Genomic DNA, 22,121 nt, shown 5'->3' with positions numbered 1-22,121 from the left:
TTTGAAAAATATATAACAACTTGGGTAAGACGTTCATCTTAATAACATTAATTCATCAAATTAAGGACATCGAGAGAGCTAAAGATTTCTTAACATAGTTCATTAAAGTAAGAAAATTCTCTTTAAACAAATTATAATTTTTAGTAATAGTAACACAGGTAATTAAATTGATTTTTAGCTAATTTAAAAGGAAGGGCGGTAGCTAGAGAATCAGAAGAGATCAATACAGACAACTTGCTTTTATAACCTGAAAATTTGACCCAATTGGTAGCGCGGTGACAGAATGGATGGAATCGAACAATCTGGGTCTGAAATATACAATGTAAGATTATCTGCATATAAAGAAACCTTATGAACATTTCCACCTCTTAAGAATACAGAGATGTCAATAGATTGCCAAAAGGCCACAGCTCATGGTTCTAATACCAAATTAAATAATAACTGGCTAAGAGGACAACCTTGCCTAGTTCTGCAGTAAAGATTAAAGGGTTTGTATTTCAGAGTTGGTGAAGATTGAGGCATCAGAAGATAAATATGTCAATTTAATCCAAATGCTTTTACAGCCTCTTAACAAGATAATGCACTCAGAAGGTGAGACAGGAGGAGAGTAAAGAATATTTAATAAGCCACATACATTAAGTTGTGAATAGTGACCCTTAATTAACCCAGTTTGATCTTCAGAAATAAGGAGCATAATGTTCTCCAACTTACAGGCCAATATTTTAGACAAAACTTAGTGTCAGCATTCAAAAAAGAGATTGGCCTACAAGAGGAACAGTCAGATAAAGCCGCCTTCTTTTTGGGAATAAGTGAAATTGAGGCTTCATTTAAAAAGTAGAAGGTAATTTCCCAACAGCAAAAGATTCAGAGAGAACTGAGTTTAAATGGGGTGCCAATAATTGCAAGAAAGTTTTATAAAACTCAGCTGGAAGACTATCCGGGCCAGGAACTTTGCCAGATTGTAAAGACTTAATTGCAGCAATCTCAGAGGGGACAGACTTTTCCAACCGTAACTGGACTAATGAAAAAAAGCAAAGGAACAGCCAACTTAAAAATTCTTCCCAAAAATTAAATCCTTAAGAGATTCTGATTTATAAATGTTAGAATAAAACTTTTGAAAAAGCTTCATTTATCTCTATATGGTCAGTAGTAATAACCTGATTAGCTTTATGAATTTCTGAAGTAAGTCCATTAGCATAATCTTTCAATTGGCTAGCTCGAAGCATTCCTGCTTTATCACTGTGAATGTAAAGTTTGGATTCACTCTAAAAGTTGAGTCTCAATAGGATAAGAACTAAATCATGCTTAGTTTTAAGTTCAACTTTTTTTTATATAAAGCTCAGGTTTCAAAGTGGTGGCATAATGCTGGTCTATAAGCTTCAATTGATTGGCCAATTCATCTCTCTTTAAATTAGCTCTCTTTGACATTAGCTGGATCGGCATCTTTTGTAGGCGATTATAACTGGATGGTAGTCAAATAGAGTATCTCGAACCAACCTACCTCCAACCCTTTGCGATAAATGCTTATTATATTTTGGATTGAAAACTAAGAACTGAGAAAGATTAAAAAGGGGAAGATTAGAGAAGGCTACAGGAGTGTGGATGGGAATCAACAAATATTTGACTTGAAATCTTAGTTTCTCTTTTGGCAAATGCTGACTGACCAGAGGGCTTCAAGCATTTCTATGTATATTTCAGAATACCAGCATCTGCCATTTTATTTTCATTTCTAATTGCACTCTGTTGTCATTACCAATTGGGAAAACTCCAAAAGTCTGGATGATTTTTAAATGTCGACCCATCATTTTCCCAACCCCTGTTATTTCCTTCTTTGCTGCATTATGTTTGATTTCCAGGATATCCTTTAAAATCCTTGACATTTGGCAACCTCACCAAAGGAATGTTCTTGTTAGAATACATTTATGCTAAATTTGTGGGGGTGGGAATAGCTTTATTACTGTTTGAGAAGGTGAGGCATTCATTCAAATCCTCCATGCAATGGTTGACGCTGATGAGTTCACAAAAAAAAATAATCCACTGCACTTTAAAACTGGCCTGAACCTAAATGTGGATTCAAACTGAGCTTGTCACAGAAATTAACTGAGCCAAGTTATTACTGAAATGTTAAGGTTTTGCTTTCCCTCAAGCAAAAGAATAGGCATCACTTTGATCAAACTTCACATCCAGGATATCATGCGGCCTCTTCTCAAACCCTGCATTTGTCTCTAGTCCCTCCATAACATTGTATTGTTTAATCAGGTTTCAAATTTTATTCCACAATAAAGCTTAAAAATACAACAATGGTACATAGAAATGAATAAGTGTATCCATTAGAGAGAAAAAAAAATACAACCTAAGAGACAAATCTGCTTTATTTGAACAAATCTGGGAACCATTCATAAAGTTTATTGGGAACCTCCAAATTCAGGCCTCCATCTCTTGATGTGTCATGTTGCAATCAAGTTTATTGCTTAAAGTTTCCTGGGAACTGCCAATTTCAGGCCTCCATCTCTTGATGTGTCAAGTTGCAATCAAGAAAATAGTTTAATATAGTCTCGGATGACACGATCGTTCTTTCCTTCTGATCTGTTTTTTTTCCTCTCCTTTTATCTTGCTTTAAGTTATGGGTGGTGGTGGGGGGGGGGGGTATATTGTTACTGATGTGGTTCATGGTAAAGTGTTAAATAAAAAAATATTCCACAAGATAATGGGATATTGAATTGGGAAACCAGGCAAAAAGTTAACTCAGGTCAGTGTAAAGTTAATGTTACATGGGGAAGTTAGGCCAGGGGGTGAGAGGGGGGAGAGAGTTAGGCCAGGGGGTGGGGGGGGGGGGAAAGAGTTAGGGTGGGGGGGGAGAGTTAGGCCAGGGGGTGGGGGGGGGGGAAAGAGTTAGGGTGGGGGGGGAGAGTTAGGCCAGGGGGTGGGGAGTGGGGAGAGAGAGTTAGGCCAGGGGGTGGGGAGTGGGGAGAGAGAGTTAGGCCAGGGGGTGGGGAGTGGGGAGAGAGAGTTAGGCCAGGGGGTGGGGGGGGGGGAAGTTAGGTCAGGGGGTGGGGGGGGGAGAGAGTTAGGCCAGGAGGTGGGGGGGGGGAGAGAGTTAGGTCAGGGGGTGGGGAGTGGGGAGAGAATTAGGCCAGGGGGTGGGGGGGGAAGAGAGTTAGGCCAGGGGGTGGGGGGAAAGTTAGGCCAGGGTTTGGGGGGGGGAAGTTAGGCCAGGGAGGGGGGAAAGTTAGGTCAGGGGGTGGGGAAGTTAGGTCAGGGGGTGGGAAAGTTAGGTCAGGGGGTGGGAAAGTTAGGTCGGGGGTGGGAAAGTTAGGTCAGGGGGTGGGAAAGTTAGGTCAGGAGGTGGGAAAGTTAGGTCAGGGGGTGGGGAAAGTTAGGTCAGGGGGTGGGAAAGTTAGGTCAGGGGGTGGGGAAAGTTAGATCAGGGGGTGGGGAAAGTTAGGTCAGGGGGTGGGAAAGTTAGGTCAGGGGGTGGGGAAAGTTAGATCAGGGGGTGGGGAAAGTTAGGTCAGGGGGTGGGAAAGTTAGGTCAGGGGGTGGGGAAAGTTAGGTCAGGGGGTGGGAAAGTTAGGTCAGGGGGTGGGGAAAGTTAGGTCAGGGGGTGGGAAAGTTAGGTCAGGGGGTGGGGAAAGTTAGGTCAGGGGGTGGGGAAAGTTAGGTCAGGGGGTGGGGAAAGTTAGGTCAGGGGGTGGGGAAAGTTAGGTCAGGGGGTGGGGAAAGTTAGGTCAGGGGGTGGGGAAGGGGGGGGTAAAGTTGGGGCATGTTCCAGTGGTTCAAGTGGTTGGTGAGGCTGCACCAACCTGTGGGCAGTTCTGGTCACCACGCTTTGCAAAGGATGGGCAGCAACCGTGGGGGGGTGGGGGTCCGTCCTTCAGTGGCAATTTCACGGGCACCTCGCCCCGGGGACGGTCCCGCGACGCCCACCCACGTTGCTGCCCGGCGTCAGCGCGCAGGGACCGGCCTCGGCTGCGTGGCTGAAGGCGGAAGAAGGTGAGTTGAAATCCCAGCTTTCAACCAGCGGCTGTTTCTCGTGCGATTGGGGCCGGGGGTCGCCAAGCTCGGCCTCCTTTCAAGGGCACCCTTCCCCCGCGACCCCAAGCCGCGGAGCGATTCCCCTCTGGAAAAGTTCGCGGAGACTGGGCCAAGTTCCCACCCCCGCCTCCAGAAGAATAAACGGGTCGCCAGTGTAAACGAAAGCGTGAGGAAGACGGGGGGAGGGGGTTGATGCACGAAACTCGTTTCCAAATGGGATGCTGCTTGGCAGATCTGCCTGTCCTGAAATAAAACTGCACAAACAAGAAAACTTCCAAATATGCTGGGGTCCACAAATGAAAAGAAACTTGGAGAGGTGCGTGGATGGGGAGGGGTCTGGAGGACTGGGTGCAGATCAGGCAGAATAGACCAGAAGGGCCGAATAGACCAGAAGGGCCTGCTTTCTGTGCTGTCATGCTCTATGCTTCTAGCATGCATGGGAAGTCAAGGAAAACCAGTTTCTCATGAATGCTGCGTGACCTGCTGAGTTTCTCCAGCACATTTTTTTTTGTATTGCAAGAGTGGAGTGTGTCCTGTATCTATCTGAACAAGTGAAGAAATAGACTTTGCTCCTGTCTTAAGCAAACGTATCATCATATTTTGATGGGCTCTCCTACCGGCTGCTTATCTAAGCTATTTCTTCAGGAGAATTGAGATAAGCTTGTTGGAGGAGAGACTGAAAATAAAAAAGGCAGTTTGGTTCCATGTCATTTAAGGTGGAGAAAATCTATTTTGACAAATGCCCCTATATAGGGGTCCGAGTTTAGGGTTTGTAAATTTGCTGTTATCAGGTTGCTTTTATTTTAAATAAAATACCATATTTTGTTGGAGGATATTGAATATAGAAATTGTAATACACTAAATTTTAATAAGGATACAATTAGAGAACTGGGTGCAGTACGAGTTAAACTGGTCCTGTAGAGAGAAGGTACATTAGAATTAACTTGCATGCTGCTAGGTCTGGAAAAAAATATACCCTGATTTGGATTCCTTCCATTGGAACAATCCAGCTGTGAGGCAATGTGATTAAAATAATCAGATTTTATTGTCACGAACATCCGTCATGAAAGTTGTCAGCATTGCAGGTGCCATTGAGTGTTTGTCTTCAAGTTTCTGCCCCTCCTTCCTGATGGTAGCAATGGAAAAAAAAAAGGCATGGCCTGGGTGGTGAGGATCCTTGACGAGAGGCTGCTTTCTTGAGACACAGCAATTTGTAGGTGTCCTTAATGGAGTGAAGACTGGTGCATGTGATGGTGCTGGCTGAGTTCACAACTCTGTCATCTTTTCCGGCCCTGTGCATTGGCACCTCCATACCAGACAGTGATGTAATCAGTCAGAATGCTCTCCACAGTAGAAATTTGCAAAAGTCTTGGGTGACATACCAAATCACCTCCAACTCCTCATTAAGTATAGCCATTGGCAAACCTTCTTCATGATTGAATTGGATTGAAGGCCCCAGGATGGATCTTCAGAGATGTTGACACCCAGAAATTTGTTCTTGACCCTTTCCATTGCTGACCCCTCCATGAGGACTGGTTGGTGTTCTAGTTTCCCCTTCCTGAAGTCAGTTCCTTCGTAATGCTAACATTGAGTGTAAGATTGTTTTTGTGACACCACTCAACTAGCTGATCTATCTCATTCCTGTATGCTTCCTCCTTGCCATCTCAGATCCTGCCAATGACTCTGGTGTTATCAGAAAATTTATAGATGGCATTTGAATTGTGCTTGGCCACACAGTGGGTGTGCAGAGTAGATTGAGGTGTAGCAGTGTTGATCATCAGTAAGGAGAAGATGTTGCTACCGATTTACACTGTCATCTTCCAATGAAGAAGTCAAAGATCCAGTTGCAGAAGAGGCCCAGGTTTTGAAGCTTGATGGCCAGTACTGAGGGTATGATAAGCTGAGCTGTAATCGATGAGAAGCAGCCTGATGGACATGAGGTTGTTGACTAGGTGATCCAAGGGTGAGTGGAGAGCCAGTGAAATTGCAGAGATATAGTGGTAAAAGGTGGGTATGAGTTGATTCTGGCCATAACCAACCTCTCAAACCATTTCTCACCAAATATGTGAATGCTACTGGGAGGCAGTCATTGAGGCAGCTCAATCTGCTTTTCCCGGGCACTGGGGCATTGAAGATGATCCTTGAAGTCATGAAAAATAGGGTAGTGCATTTGGAACTAGTTTAGATGTCAACGTGAGGGACTGCAGGTGCAAGGTTAATTGGGAGGCATTTTAAAGACAGCAGGAGGAATGTCTGGAAATTAAATCCAGAGTTTTGATTGAGACAGATTCCCAATATAAGTGGTAAATTTTTAGGTGCTGCAGCTCATCAAAACAGTAATGAGGGGGTTTGTCGAGACTTGAGAATGGGGGGGCGGGGTGTGGGGCAGCCGCCAAGAACCGGGTGGGGGGGGGGGGTGAGGCCTCCTATGCGATGTGCCAGAGCACGTCTGTAGTGGTCCTGAAGTGGCCTGGTGAGATGCTGGATGGTGTTCCTGTGTGCTCTGGCAGTACTGCATCCCTGCCCAATACTACATGGGGTCAGTGGACAAAGGACTAAAACATACAGCATTATGACATACAAGCTTGTTTGAAGCTGTTAACTTGTGGCATAATCTCTTATGTAATTCTCTCCCCTTCTCCCGGAAAACTTGGATGTTATTGGCAGCTGACTGCATATTGCAGCATATTGTTCCTTCACACGTGAAATTGGCAGTGTGTAAGACTGAAATGCATCGTGATTGAGCTTGAGTGTTTTCTGTGCCCGAGTTGGACTTCAGGAAAAGCCAAACCAAATCCATTGTAATTTGTGTGGGCCAGTGCAACATCATCTTCATCCACTGAGGCATTTGGGAAGATTAGGAACCATAAATAGGAAGTTTATACACATGTAGAAAAGATTAATCAAAGGATTATTTATAATAATTTGCCTCAAGAATGTTGATAAAGTAAACATGTTTAAGTTGTTTTTTTCAGCTTTATCTTGTATACTTTTAACACTCCATTAATCTCACCCTTCCCAAACCCTCTTTTTCTTACATCCACGTGTCTAAGTCTCTTAAATGTCCCTATTGTTACGATCTTCCACCACCACCCTGGAAATGCATTCCAAGCACCAACCACATTAAGTTTTTTTAAAAATTGCTGATGTCTCCCCAAACTTTCCTCCACTCTCCCAATACAGATGTTCTCTGGTATTGGCCATTATTGTCCTGGGGAAAAGGTGCTGGCTGTCCACCCGATGTCTACACCTCTCGTAATCTTATATGCCTCTATTAAATTGGCTTTCATCCTCCGTCACTCTACAGAGAAAAGCCCTCACTTAGTCAACCTTTCTTCATAAGACATGTTCTCCATTCCAGGCCACATCCTGGTAAATCTCCTCTGCACCCTCTCTGAAGCTTCCACATCCTTCCTATTATAAGGTGACCAGAATTGAACACAGTGCCACAAATGTGGTCAAACCAGAGTTTTATAGAACTATAAAATTACCTCACAGCTCTTGAACTTTATCCCCCAACTAATGCTGACCTATCCCAGGCCTAAATACCTCTTCTGTGCTAGATTTGTATTTTAAAAAAAACACAGGCCATTTGACCCATTAAGTCGATGCCAGCTTCCATTACCCCTGTCGATTTCCCTGTGACGTATTCTGTGTCACATATTAACTCCCTATTGAATCTCATTGCCACTATCCTTCACAAAAGGATATTTTACACATGCCATTTTATCTACCAGCACATCTTTGGGAGGTGGGAAGAAACCAGGCACCAGGAAGAAATCCACACAATGATGAAGTGAAAGTCCAAATGCTGCACAGGCAGCCAAGGATGGGTTCCTGGAATCGTAGGGCATCAGCACGAGGCCCTTTCAAACTGCCTTGTATAATGGGGTTAACCAGACAATTTATTAGGTTGAAGACCCAGGAACAGGGCCATATGAAAGGGCTGAACTAGCCAAGCCCGGTCAAAATCTGCCCAGGTCCCAGACCGACTTCGGCAGTGGTCAGGGAACCCAGTAAAACTTACCTAGGTGTCCTCTGCCTATTTGAAAGGGGAAATGGTCCACCCAGTTACTCTGGAACTTTACACAGAAAGAACACAGGGAACAAGGGGCGGGATCCCCCCTTAAATCATCCGGTTGGCGATTTAACAGGTAGGTTAGGCTGCTATTTGAAAGGTGCAGGAGGCACTCACCTGGGTCCATCAGGGTGCTACAATTTGAAAGTGCCTACTTATGCCTCCATGTCAAGTTAAGTTGCGTAATCATGGAGAGATAATAAACATAATGATGGAGTTTCACTTGTAATGACTGATATATTCACATCAATTATCTCCTGACAGATGATTCTCCTTGCTGCCTTTCTAATCCCGACCCTGTTGATATTGGTGTTGATCTGGTCTGATATCTGCAGAAAGTCACCGGACCAGAAAAGGACATACCTCAGCCGTTTGCACCAATACCTGTCCCAGAGATATCTGATCCTCCTGAGCCTTTGGCAGAGAAGGACACTTGAATTCAGCACCAAGAATGTTCGACAAGAGCAGCAAAGAATTCTGCTCCGCAGGATCCGCAGAGATAGAAACACAGAGTATGGAAACCTGTACCGATTCTCAGAGATTACCAACCGTGAGTTGTACTGCAGGATTCATCCCCTAACGGAGTACGGACATTATAAAGATTACATCTGGCAAATTGGAAAAGGGGAGGAAAATGTATTGATTTCAGAGAGACCACGTGTCCTCTCTGTGACATCAGGAACCTCGGGCTCGACCACGATCTTACCAAGTGTTAAGATAACCACTACTACATTCCAACAGGTAATGGTACTCTATGTCATGTGAAGTATCTTTGTGCTCTGTGCCTGACCGACCCCTCTCCCCCTCAAAATCCAACTACTAAATATTTCTTTCTCCTCCTTTCATCAACTTGAAAAGATGCTGCACATGAGGCCGCTAAACACGATAGGAGCCCAGGATATTACAGAAAGGTACTCGCATGGAAAGAGGATGGATGGTTGACTGGCAGAGTGGGAATAAAGGGGGTCTTCCACAGGGGTCAGACTTGGGTCCACTGCTTTTCACGCTGTGTGTAAATGATTTAGATCAGGGGTGACCAACCTTTTAATTTAGATATACAGCACGGTAACAGGCCATTTCAGCCCATGAGTATGTACCAGGGGTGTAGGTTAATTGGGTGGCACAGACTCGTAGGCCAAATTAAAAATTAAAAGGTTGGCCACTGTAAGGTAAAACATCATGAGATGGGAATGTACAGGGCTGTAACAAGAAGGGGAGGTGTCCTTGCACTCCTGTTAGGTAAAACATCATGAGATGGGAATGTACAGGGCTGTAACAAGATGTGAATGCATCCTTGTACTTACAAGATAAGAGAGACATTGATGGATTGAGAGGCAGGAAGCTAGCAGGGAAAGGATAGCAACAGTTTTAGTCATTGGACAAGTAATGATATGATGATGTTCTAAGCACATATCCAAGGGTATAAAAAATCACCATTTTGCTGATAACGGCAGAATGCATTCTCCGACTAACATGGTTAGTCGCAAGTGTTACAATCCGGTAATAAAGAACAAAGAACCCTGATTTCGACTCAGCCTGGTGTTTGTCTCACTCATTCATGAACAAAGCAGACCTAACACCACCCGTGATTTAGATGGTGGACTTGATGGCTTTGTGACCAAGTTTGTGGATAATATGAAGATAGATGGAGGGGCAAGTAGTGTTGAGGAAGTAGAGAGTCTGCAGAGGGAATAGATTGCAAAGAAGTAGCAGGTCCAATGCAGTATATGGAAGTGGATAGTCATGTACTTTGGCCAAAAGAATGAAGAAGTAGACCAAAGGGACTTGGGAGATAACTTGCAGGTTGAGTCGGTAGTAACAAAGATCAATGCAATGTTATGAGAGGAACTTGAAAGGGGGGCAGCACAGTTGGCAATAGCAGTTAGTGCAATGCCTTTACAGCACCAGTGATTGGGACTTGGGTTTGAATCCCGCGCTGTAAGGAATTTGTACATTTTCCCTGTGTCTAAGTGGGTTTTTCCCTGGGGCTCTGGTTTCCTCCCACCATTCAAACCGTACCGAGGGAGTAGATTAAGTGGGTGTAAATTGAGCAAGATAGGGGTCATGGGCCGAAAAGGCTTGTTACCGTGCTGTAAATCAATTGTACAAATTAATTAAATAAATAAATAGATTAGAAAGCAAAGATTAATTCTGAGGCTTTATTGGGATTTGGTCAGCCCTCGTGTAAGCATTACGAGCAGTTGGGGGGGTGGGCCTGGCATTGGAGAGGATCCAACACAGCTTTATGAGAATGATCCCAGGAATCAGAGGGTGAGTGTACGAGGAGCTCTGGGCCAGAACAGGCGGCGTTTAAAAGAATGAGGGAGGATCTCATCAAAACAGCAACCGGGGATCAAATCTAGCACTGTCTGTAAGGAGTTTGCACATTCTCCCCATGTGTGCATGGATTTCCCCCAGGTACTCTGGTTTCCTCCCACCCTTCAAAAGAAGAAAATACCAGGGTGGGAGGAAACCGGAGTACCTGGGGGAATTGGGTGGCACAGGCTCTTGGGTAAAAAAAAATAAATATTGAAAGTGCTGAATAGAGTGGACATGGAGAAGATGTTTGCAGTCGTGGGCAAATCCAGAACCTGAGGGCACAGCCTCAGAATTAAAGGGCATCCTTATAGGTATCTTCAGCCAGAGGGTGGTGAATCTGTGGACTTCATTGCTGTAGAGGTCAAGTTATTGTGTATGTTCAAAACCGAGTTTGAGAGGTACTTGATTAGCAAAAACATCAAAGGTTGTGGGGAGAGGGCAGGACAAAGGGGCTGAAAGGAAATGTACATCAGCCACAATTCAAACAATGGAGCAGATTCAACAGGCCAAATGGCCCAATTCTGCTCCAAAGTCATATGGTCAAATTTTTGGCAACATTGTTCCCGCCTCTCCTCAGCATTTTGAGATTTTTTTTGAGTCTCCATGTAAAGATTGTTGTCGACTTCTGGATGCTCTCCACAACTAACTACTTTCTGGATAAACAGAGAATATAATAGGTTAAACCAATGATAGCGAGTTGTTCCACATGGTAGAAGAATTTGATTTCCATTGAGTGACTTAGTTGTTGATTCAATGCCACAGAAGATGAGCAATTTTCATACATATTTAAATAAAAAACACAAATGAATATCAGATGCATCAATATCCAGTAAAACACCTGTTATCTGGAATTCGTGTGACCAAGCAGCCCTCATGGAACCGGCAATAAAATAAATAGGTAAATAATACGGAAGTTTAAAATGGACTATTTGGTTAGTTTGCTAATCACGTAACACACAATCTCAAGCAACCAGAAAACACACTTATCCGGCATCTAACCAATCCCCACAGGTGCCAGATGCTCGCAGTTTCACCGTACCAGGAAACATCCTGTTATAGGAATCATATTTCAAATATGACCAGGCATATTACAAATAGCTTTCACTGCACAAATTATGATTAAAACATTCTGCAACATTTGAGAAAAATACTGCTCTGTTGCACGACTCGCACGAGGAACATTGCAAATGAAATTTGTGCTTGCATTTAGAAGGAAGAGGTGGGGTACTGGACTGGAATGTGCCCTTGCACTAGAAAAAGACTGGAACGTTGTCTGGGCAGGGTGGGTAAGGGGAAACCCAAGGGCTTAGAGAGTATTTTCAGTGATCATGGCTCTCAACCTTCCCCCCCCCCCCCCCCCCCCCCCCCCCCCCACACACACATATCACCTTAAAGCAATCCCTTACTAACCACAGAGCACCTATGCCATAGGATTAGTAAGGGGTTATTTCAGGTGGTAGAGTGGCAGAGAGGATCAATGGAGTCTCCTTCGCCCCCTCCCCCATCGAAGTGATCTACCGTGACCATTGCCTGAAGAGGGCGCACAAAATGTTTCTTTCCCCATATATCTTCACACCAGTTTGTAAACGTAATCTAGCCTGCACAACGTCAGTAAAGATAAAAAGTTTAAACATTGCAGAGAACCTGAAAAACACTGGGGTCGGTGGGGGTGGGGGGGGGGGGGGTGGAAACCAGTCATATTTCTGAGTTGTACCATATATACTCACGTAAAAGCCGATCTCATGTAAAAGTCCACCTCCTATTTTTGGCTCCCAAAAAATCTGGAATTTACCATACATCTAACATACAAGTCAACCCAAGTCTCTCACCTTGGCCCCAGCCACCCACATGCTGGAGATCCCGATACTTCAGTCGAAAACTCACTCCGCAGCCCCGTCCGCCCAGCTATCAGAGCTACCTCTGCCTCCAATGCAGTCTCTTACCTCAGCCCAGCCACCCTCCCGATTTAAAATTCCGATGGCGCAGGGCACTGACTGCAGTCCCAACCTGTGGTAGGATGTGTGTGTTGAAAGCACAAATTCTATTATTTTTGTTCTTTATTTGTTAAGACTTCATTTGGCTTCTGCTACTGATACGGTATTTTGGATTCTAGTGTAAATTTCAGCCCCTCAAAAGTAGTATCCATATAATAGTCGACTCCATAAATTTAAAAAATGGTCTAGGAAAAAAAAATCAACTTTTACATGAGCATATGAGGTCATTCTTGCCTCCGTGAATGAAACTTGTGTAATTCTGCATGTTTTACCTCCATACCTCTGTAGTGTTTAGAAGTTGGGATACACAGAAGTAAACTTACTGAGCAAACTAATTAAGACATGGCAATATGAGACAGAATTCAATGTTGCTATGAAGTAATTCTGACAGTTTGCCCACGATAGTAGAATTCTGAAAATTGTAGTTTTGCTTTACTTGCCACTTTCTTGGCTGTGGTTGAAAAACACCCCATCAATATATTTGTCACTGCAATCCACACAAGACCATGAAGTCCCGATATTTGCTCTTCTCTGCTGATCACCTCTGGAAATGGATGGAACCCGTGTTAGAATTTTTGACAGTAATACATCATCGTTCCCAGCAGACGATCTTACTTATCCGAAAATTTCCATTAGAATCTCTTTAGAATTTAGATCATATTGGAAGTTTTTAAAAAAAAAAGTATTGGTTTTCTACTTTCTGTTCATAACCCTGATAGGTTTCTGGTTTTGACAAGGCCGCAGTGATAGCATTCGGTTGAAGGGCCTTGATACTGTTTTTCCTGTTCATACATTTCACCGATTCCTGTAAGGGATCTACATTGTACACGCAGTAAGTGCCTTGTAAAAGCTCTGTGTGCAGTAAATCATGGAACCATAAGAGCACAGGAAGCTATTCACCTAATTGAACCCATTTTAAATTCTTGGACTAATTCAGACATTCTCAAATATCAGCTGTTTGATGGTTAGCCCTGGAAACAGCAGGAAAATTGCTAATTATAAATATACAAAGTCATGAAATCTAATTCTCAACAAAACTTAATCGTGAAATATTGGAAATATTTTGAAGTGCTTCTTGCTAGATGACGTTATTGATTATATTAACAATTTAAAATCCTACTGAGACTATTAAATACATATTTCCAGCATTGGGCTGAGATTTATCATTCCATGCTCAAGTTGATTTAGATGGAGGTGTTGTTTCAAGCTGGTATCACACATGGGAAAGTAATCGCATCAACAGATCTTCACCTGAAAGTGTTTTATGCAATGCATGGCATTAAAATGGGATAAACGTTACTAAGTACGTCGAGTACCCCTCATCCAAAGTTCTGAAATACGCCACAAGTGGGCGCCACTTTGTTACCAACCACAGTCACCGCCAGACCTACGGGCATTTTTTGTGGGTTTTTTTGCCATCCAGCAGAATTTCTAGTATTTGGTGCTGAATTAATCTTTTGTAAGCAGAGATCAAGTGGTTTTTTTTTTGGTAAGTACAAAACATGATTAAACACATTATTCCAAAATCCATAAACATTCCAAAATCTGAAACACTTATGGTCCCATGCATTTCAGATAAGGGGTACTCGACCTGTAGGATATTTAAAGGGGATTTCAAAGTGCAGTTTAAGATTTACAGGTTAGTTCTAATGTATCTAGTTTTTAATCAAAATGATGGACATCGTGATCTTTAGCAAAATCGGCATTTTTTTGCCTTGTCCTAATTGACCTTGAGATGATACAGAGGGAACCACTATGATTTTCTTTAAAGTGACTGCATTCTTCCAGTGGTATTAGGTGAAGTGTGCCAGATAAAGGAAGGGTGATACCTTTCAAAGTTGGGCTTATGTACGACTTAGAGGAAGTATGAATATAGCATGCCACTGCACTTGTCCTTCAAGGTGTTAATGGTCACTGGATTGTGAAGAGTTGCTGAAGAAGCCTTGGCTTTTGCTATATACCATTTCCTGGATGTATGCATATTATCCACTGCGTGACTGTTGGGTTCAATAAATTGGATGGTAGTTGGTGCCTGGACCTGGATGAGTGTTGAGCTGTTTGGGTGCAGCTAGAGTTGTACTCATCCAGGTAAGCACAAGGCCTTCTTTTGCACACTTCACAGGTGTGAAGTATAAAGTTTAAATGTCTTCTTTAAGATATTTCCAGGACTACACTTTGTCCTGGTTTTTCAGGACTGGTTTTATACCCAACCACCAGCTGATGTTCATACTGTAAAGTGCATCTTTGCAAAGGGTGGGGTAAAAACAGCTGCTTTGCCAAGTTTCTCAACAGGAAAAAGTACAATAAGTAAAGGTAAGAACATTCAAAACTCTTGTTCGAGTATCTTGGACCTAGTAGGGTATTAACAGGACAGTGACTGGCCAGATATAATGTGGTATCAGTGACTGAAGAGATCAACCAACTCCAGTTTAGCCATGGACCCAGTCCAGAGTATACACTAAGAAAAGTTAAAAATGGCCGGATTCCAAATGATTAAATAAATCCTTCATGGCAAGTCAGTTCCTAAAATTCGGATGATTGGTAAATATTGCAGAAATAACCATTGTAATTTCTCCAGTATATTGAAGCTCTTTGCTGTCACTGCTTGATAAGAAGACTATCTAACACTATTTTTTTCCTCTCTCCATGTTACAGGGATTTGGGGCATGCTTCAATGCTAAGTTTATCGCCTACCCACACACCAGAAATTTACAGAGAACTGCAAAGTTTTTCTATCCTCCCGTTTGGAAAAAATCAGAATCTGGTATTCCAATTGGCCCCAATGACATCTCTCCCACGGCTTCCCAACTTGGATCAAGTTCCTACTCAACACCTGCGGCTGGATATGAAATAACAACAGAGACAGAGGCACAGTACATTCATCTCCTTTTTGCCCTCAAAGATGGAACATTGGGGTTCCTGGAGGCCAGCTTTGCCTCCATACTTTATCATGCTTTTGCTTTCCTGCAGCATCATTGGGAACCATTGGTAGAGGACATTAGATTGGGACGAGTAAATCCCCAGTTGTCTCTTGCCGATGATGTTCGCCTGAAGTTAAATGCACAGTTGAAGCCTGATCCTCAGCGAGCTTCACAACTGGCTGTGGAGTTTGTGAGTGGCTTCCGTGGCATTGCTCGTAGAGTGTGGCCCCAACTCAACTTAGTTCTTGCAGTAGATACAGGTGCAAACAAACTGTATGGCAGTCATCTGAAACACTTCTTTTGTGAGGGTGTTCCTACCTACTCTCCTATTTATGCAGCCACTGAAGGTAAAGAAGTTTCTCTTGGATTTGCTTTTCAAATAATGTCTATTGATTGCCATCTTCCAAGGTTTCACAGCTTGGTCCCAGTCTCATCAAGATGGAGATATACAGCAGTGGTTCTCAACCTTTTTCTTTCCACTCACATACCACTTTGCCATCGGTGCTCTGTGATTAATAAGGGATTACTCAACATGGTATGTGGGTGGAAAGAAAAAGGTTGAAAACCACTGTTTTAATCGTACCTCATTGACTCGTTATGTGCACGGTTTCATAACTCCAAAGGAAATGGGCCAATGACAATTTTTCTCAAGCAAAAACATTTCAGTAACAATTGGGTCTAAAGCAGTGATTCTCATCCTTCCCTTCCCACTCACACCCCACCTTAAGCAATCCCTTACTAATCACAGAGTACCACTGGCATAGGGATTACTTAAAGTGGGATGTGAGTGGAAAGAAAAAGGTTGAGAACCACTGTTATAGAGATACACAGAAACAACAGATCTTGAAAGAACAATGAGAGCTGAAGGGACTCAGCAGGTCAGACAGCATCCATGGAGAGAAAAAGAGTCAACATTTCAGGTCAGGACCCTTTATCAAGACTAAAATGGGAAGGGGTGATGTCAAATATATCAAGGGTGGCTGATGGAAGAAGCCTGGGAGGAGTTTAGAAGTGATAGGGTATTGAGAGAGGTGGAGAGATGACTGCATGGAGGAGGTGAGGAAGATTAGAGAGAAAAGCAAGACTGGGAGTAAGGAAAGACAAGATGGAAATAGTGGAACCAGATGGAGGTGGGGGTAGCTAGAGTTAGAAAATTTAAAACACTTGCTGTTAGGCTATCTTGAAAGAATGTGATGTGTTGTTCCTCATGTTTACGCTTGGCCTCACCCTGAGTCTGGTTAAAGCCAAAGACACATCTGTGGGGGGATGCTGAAATGGTTGGCAAAGGGGAGTTCTGGCATTAACCCACAGACAGACTGCAGCTGCTCCTCGAGGCAATCACCCAAACTAAGGTGCGGCTCTACTTGGCAATTGTGAATTTGCATTGATATTGGACCTTTAACATGGAAAAAAAATAAGAGGTCCCAAGACTGAAGTGCAGAATGGGGGGAAAGACGCCAAGGCCAAAACTGAATAGTAACTAAAAGCTTTGGTGAATGCCGAGTTCTGAAGGAGAAGCAGGGTACTACACCTCCACCTTTCCTGTCGCATGGTCAGGATCAGGGGTATTTCACCTGGTGTCTGGATCACAAAAAGGCAGCAAAGTTTTCCTAATGACTATGATCAAAGGGTACTCTTTTGTCATACTTTCCTATGAATAACGTAACAGGTTTGATGAACCAGTTTTAAAAGTTGGCGATGTGAGGAGAGCCATGACATTCAACGCATCTGGCAAGTTCTGACTACTTGTACCTTGTGCGGTTAGCGTAGCACTTAGTTCAACGCTGTTAATAGTGCCAGTGACCCAGGATTAAATCTGGCGCTCCCTGTGGAGCTCCAGATGTTCCAGTTCCAGTTTCCTCCCACAGTTAAAGGTCAATTAGGATATTTTGGACACATGCACTCATTGGCCGGAAGGGCCTGTTACCGTGCTGCACATCTAAATTTAAAAATTAAATTAAAATTATGCACCAACCTTGCAAATTGGAGCATTATGAAAAGACATCTGGATTGCTTAAATTACACAGGGCAATTAAGATTTTTCTTTTGGAATACTTTTAGATGCATTTTATGGATTTTGGGCAGCTGATCACAAAAAGCACCTAAAACTTTTTTCCTATCACGCACCATTTTTAAAAAAAAGATATAACCTATTTTTGTGATTTCCTGTCATATTTTCAATGATGCTTCAAGCAGACAAAGCCACAAAGTGCAACATGTCATTGAAAATTCATTTTCTGCATTCGCTCTTGGGCTGATCTTGGTGCAGTCGGTGACGAACACAGTGAAAGGTTTCACCAGGACATTGCAACCGTGGAAAAGCGCTATCAGGGAACAGGAATCCATCAACGCTGGCCAACTGTTGTTGGACACTGACAAGAGAGGCATCAGATGCTGAGTACAAACCAAAGTCAGCGAAGCATTTTTAAGACAGTTGAGCAAACGCCGTGTGTCAGTATCATTATGCAATTAAACAGGCTAAATTCAAGGAAAGTTAATTTAATGTTTCTCCAACGTCCTATGTGATACAGAAAATCTGAAATTATCTATCAGCTTGAAGTTGTCTATCATAATCTCTTTTTTTTAAAGGAAGAAAACCTTTTGGAAAAAATTGTTGTCCAGTGTTTCCAACTCAATACCATTAAGAGGGAGCAGGCTATTTCCTCAGTTTCCACTTCGCCATGTGAACATTGTGGGTTCTGAAATAGTTTAAGACAGAGGAGTAACATCAGTGTGATATCATGGAAGAGGAATGCCTCGACTGATGCTGCGCCATTAGCATTTTACATACTTGCTGTGTCAGGAGAATGTCAATGTGGCCACCATGGATTTAGTGGGTAAAATGGTTTCTTCCTGTGATGCATTGATTCCAAGACTGGCCAAGTGATTGCTGTGTAATTCTTTGTAAGGATCTCTGCATTGATGTGCAGCTACTGACAATTTTACATCCAGTTTTTGATCCGAAAGGTTGGGCACGAAATGTTGCTCCAGTATTAATCTCGTGCAGCCATCGAGACAAATTTGAAGGGGCAGTATTGAAGAATATAGGCCTAGTATCCAAAGGAATGAAAAATTAATCAAGAGGCATGAGTTCAAAACTCCCCGAGGTAGTTGGGGGACTTAAAGCTATGGAATTGATAAAATCCAGAGTTTAAAAAGAATAACCTTGTCATTCTGGCCATAAATTTGTGATTCACCAATGTCATGTAGGGAAGGAAGTATAACCGCAGTGCTTTATTTGGACTGTGTCACACGAGAACACACAAATGGGATTTGTTCTTAATTGCAAATGGCAATTCAAAATGAGCAATAAAGCCTGTGAAGGGAAACCAAATAAGGTGTGCCTAGTACAAAATAAGCCATTTGCTTATCCTGGTTCAAATCGAGGATTTGCCTCCATCTCTGGTAAGTTACTAGTGAATGCTGGCAAACCATGTGATACTCTTTGCCCAAAATGTCCTTTGTGAACATTTTCCCACAAGAATCACCGAATAGCAATGAGGAATTGTAGCAGTGGCTTTTTTATTTTATTTTCTCACTCAAGGGCATATAAAACCTATGTGAGTGCATTGGTTGAAACATCTTTTGCTTCTTTCTCAGGTCTCATTGGAGTGAATCTATGGCCAGAACGGAAAGAACAACATTACCTTCTATGTCCTCAATCTCTGTTTTATGAATTTATTCCCATTAACCTTCATGAAGAAGAGCAACCCCGAACACTGTTTATGGATGAAGTGAAGGAAAACGAGGTGTTCGAACTTGTTGTCACCAATGCATCTGGTTTGTGCAGGTATAAGATATTGGATGTTTAAAAGCAACTTTCAACATTGTTTCTTTCATTCTACATATCTCGCAGAATTACTTTCTTAATCTCAGCAGGTTGCAAAAATTGTATCCAAGGCACCAATTTAAATATGCAGCCTAAATATTCTTTTACAAGTTACTTGTTGTAAATATGTTTTATAAGAAAATGCTATAAAGGTTGAGTTGTTAAATGATATTACAATACTGTGGTTCACAGATAGTCGCCGATTTACGATGATCCGACTTACAAATTTTCAAAAAGGCACCAAAGTTTTCCTAATGTCTATGTTAATCGGGACGTAGGATCAAAGGGTACTCTTTTGTCATACTTCCCTATGAATAACGTAACAGGATTGATGAACCAGTTTTAAAAGTTGACGATGTGAGGAGAGCCATGACATTCAACGCATCTGGCAAGTTCTGACTACTTGTACCTTGTGCGGTTAGCGTAGCACTTAGTTCAACGCTGTTAATAGTGCCAGTGACGCAGGATCAAATCTGGCGCTCCCCGTGGAGCTCCAGATGTTCCAGTTCCAGTTTCCTCCCACAGTTAAAGGTCAATTAGGATATTTTGGACGCATGCACTCATTGGCCGGAAGGGCCTGTTACCGTGCTGTACATCTAAATTTAAAAATTAAATTAAAATTATGCACCAACCTTGCAAGTTGGAGCATTATGAAAAGACATCTGGGCTGCTTAAATTACACAGGGCAATTAAGATTTTTCTTTTGGAATACTTTTAGATGCATTTTATGGATTTTGGGCAGCTGATCACAAAAAGCACCTAAAAAATTTTTCCTATCACACACCATTTTTTAAAAAAAAGATATAACCTATTTTTGTGATTTCTGACGATGGTTCGAATCCGTACCATCAATTTTGAGATCTGATGTGTCCCCGCGCTTGCGGTATGCTGCACGCTACTCTCACCGTGATTCTGGGCGATGGCAACATACAGCATACTCTCTCGTGATGTGGACTCAAACACGTTCTCAGTCGCTGTATTCAACATGTTGTATTCCACATTTAATTATAATGAAGAAGCGTGGAATTCTTTTTCCGGTTAAGATTTTTTCAACTCACAACGGTAGTGCCAGAGCGGAACCCAATCGCAAGTCAGGAATTACCTGCATAGGAGCAGAAGTCGGCCCATTGGCTCGTCAAGTCTGCTCCGCCATTCTAATCATGAGCTGATCCACCCACCCACTCAGCCCAGTAACTGTTGATGCCCTGAATAATCAGATACCGGTCAATCTCTGCCTTAAAAACACACAACGACCTAGTTTCCATAGCCACCTGTGGCAACAAATTCCACAGTCTCGCGACCTTCTGACTAAAGATATTTTTCCACATCTGTTTTAAATTGATGCCCTTTTATTCCAAAGTTATGCCCTCTTGTCCTAGAAACCCCTTCCATGAGAAACAACCTTGCCATATCTACTCTGTCCAGGCCTTCAACATTTGAAATGCCTCTGAGGTCCCCTTCATCCCTCTGTACACAAACAAGTACAGTCAAACAAACAAAAAACGAAATCTACTCGATCCCCTCTCTCTAATCAAGGTGCCTTTGTAAAAGTAAAGGGAAATTGTGGATTGGATAGCGACCTCCATACATCAGATAGAGATTCTCAGGGACATTCATGAAACTCCAGATCATGCTTTTTGAAGTACACGATAGCAGCATGTCCCAAACTCACCCATGTGAGGGAGGTTCCTACTTACCAGGAAACAGCTGAAAAAAGTGGTTTCCTTTAGAAAGATTAGGAACCATCAGCTCAATGCAGTCCACTAACTATTTTGTCCTGAAACATTCCTCATTTTTCTCTCTCTGTAAATACAACCTGCTCAGTTTTTATTTCAAATTTCTCACATTTGCATTTTTGTTTTTGCTGTTTGACAACCCTTTTAGTCCTGGTAGTATTCTGGTGAATCTCTGTCATGTCTTCTGCAAGGTCAGTATAATCTCCCAAGGCCCAGAGTTGAATGCTGTCCGCTGCACAAATAGCTCCGACCTAAAATAGCGACTCCCGTTGATGTTAAAATGAGCATTTCCAGCAGGTTTTTTCTGTTTAATTCAAAATGTTCTGCATTTTAACCAAAACGTGGTGCATTTCCATCATGTTCCAGATGTTTTGGCTTAAAGGTTAACATTCTATTAGATTTCTAAACTATATTGTGGCTACCAGTTGGATTTTCAATGAAATTTGTGCAAAGGCCTCTAGCTCCCTCTGTTCTTCTGCACTTGCCAGCTTCTCAATGCTTTGCAAATACTGATTTATCTTGCTTTAGGTGTGGGACCTCACCCCTTCCTGCACATTTTGTCTAGTACTGACCCTCTGCAACCTTTAGTTCCACCTATCCTTCTTACTATACCATAGAGTGCCATCAACAACCCTACGTAAATAGCTGTCCAGTCCTTCAGCAGAACTCTGATGTTTTGGAGCCTCCAAGATTGACTGCCACTTGCAGAGAATTGGATATATCCAGGTTCTGGCACGGAGGGATTAGGAGGAAAGTAAAAATGATCCAATCATAGCTTGTAGTACCAACACATGGCCACAAAATGGAGCTCTGGTCTAACTGATGTGTGTAAACAGCTCCTCTGCCTCTTATCCCAGGGAATAGCCACACCCAACACACGATGTGTGGATTGTGTACAAGTCGTAACACACAAAATTATCTCCAGTGGAGGTGTTAAAGCAGCGATAGTGTCTCGCCGCATCTCCTTTTCACTGTCACACTTCCCTCACTCTCATACTGGAGTACAATTCCACCACTCTACTCCGTTTGAAGCATCAACACACGTTGCACTGTTTTACATGGGAGATGTTATTGAACAGGAGAGTTCACATTCCACCACTGCACGAAGGAAGTATTAAATTCTGCTAAGTGATAACGCTGAAACACTTTATTGTCAATGTGCTAGAAGACCAGCCCACGAAAACAGAATCAGCATCAACCAGAAATTAA

General features: G+C 42.7%; 1 protein-coding gene across 2 annotated transcripts in view; it reads left to right on the top strand.

Moving 5' to 3' along the window:
• The first annotated feature begins 3,764 nt into the window (after positions 1-3,764).
• The window catches only part of ghdc (GH3 domain containing), a 49,060-nt gene continuing 30,703 nt past the window's right edge, over positions 3,765-22,121 (top strand). For both annotated transcript variants that reach the window (XM_069907249.1, XM_069907248.1), the window contains exons 1-4: positions 3,765-3,993; positions 8,378-8,854; positions 15,082-15,694; positions 18,948-19,137. In XM_069907249.1, coding sequence (XP_069763350.1) covers positions 8,378-8,854; positions 15,082-15,694; positions 18,948-19,137 — 1,280 coding nt within the window. In that variant the 5' untranslated portion in view covers positions 3,765-3,993. The remainder of the gene's footprint in view (positions 3,994-8,377; positions 8,855-15,081; positions 15,695-18,947; positions 19,138-22,121) is intronic.

Source organism: Narcine bancroftii, chromosome 12 (genome assembly GCF_036971445.1).
Source record: "Narcine bancroftii isolate sNarBan1 chromosome 12, sNarBan1.hap1, whole genome shotgun sequence".
In the NCBI taxonomy this organism is placed as follows: Eukaryota; Metazoa; Chordata; class Chondrichthyes; order Torpediniformes; family Narcinidae; genus Narcine; species Narcine bancroftii.
This window is presented reverse-complemented; position numbering and strand designations above follow the sequence as displayed.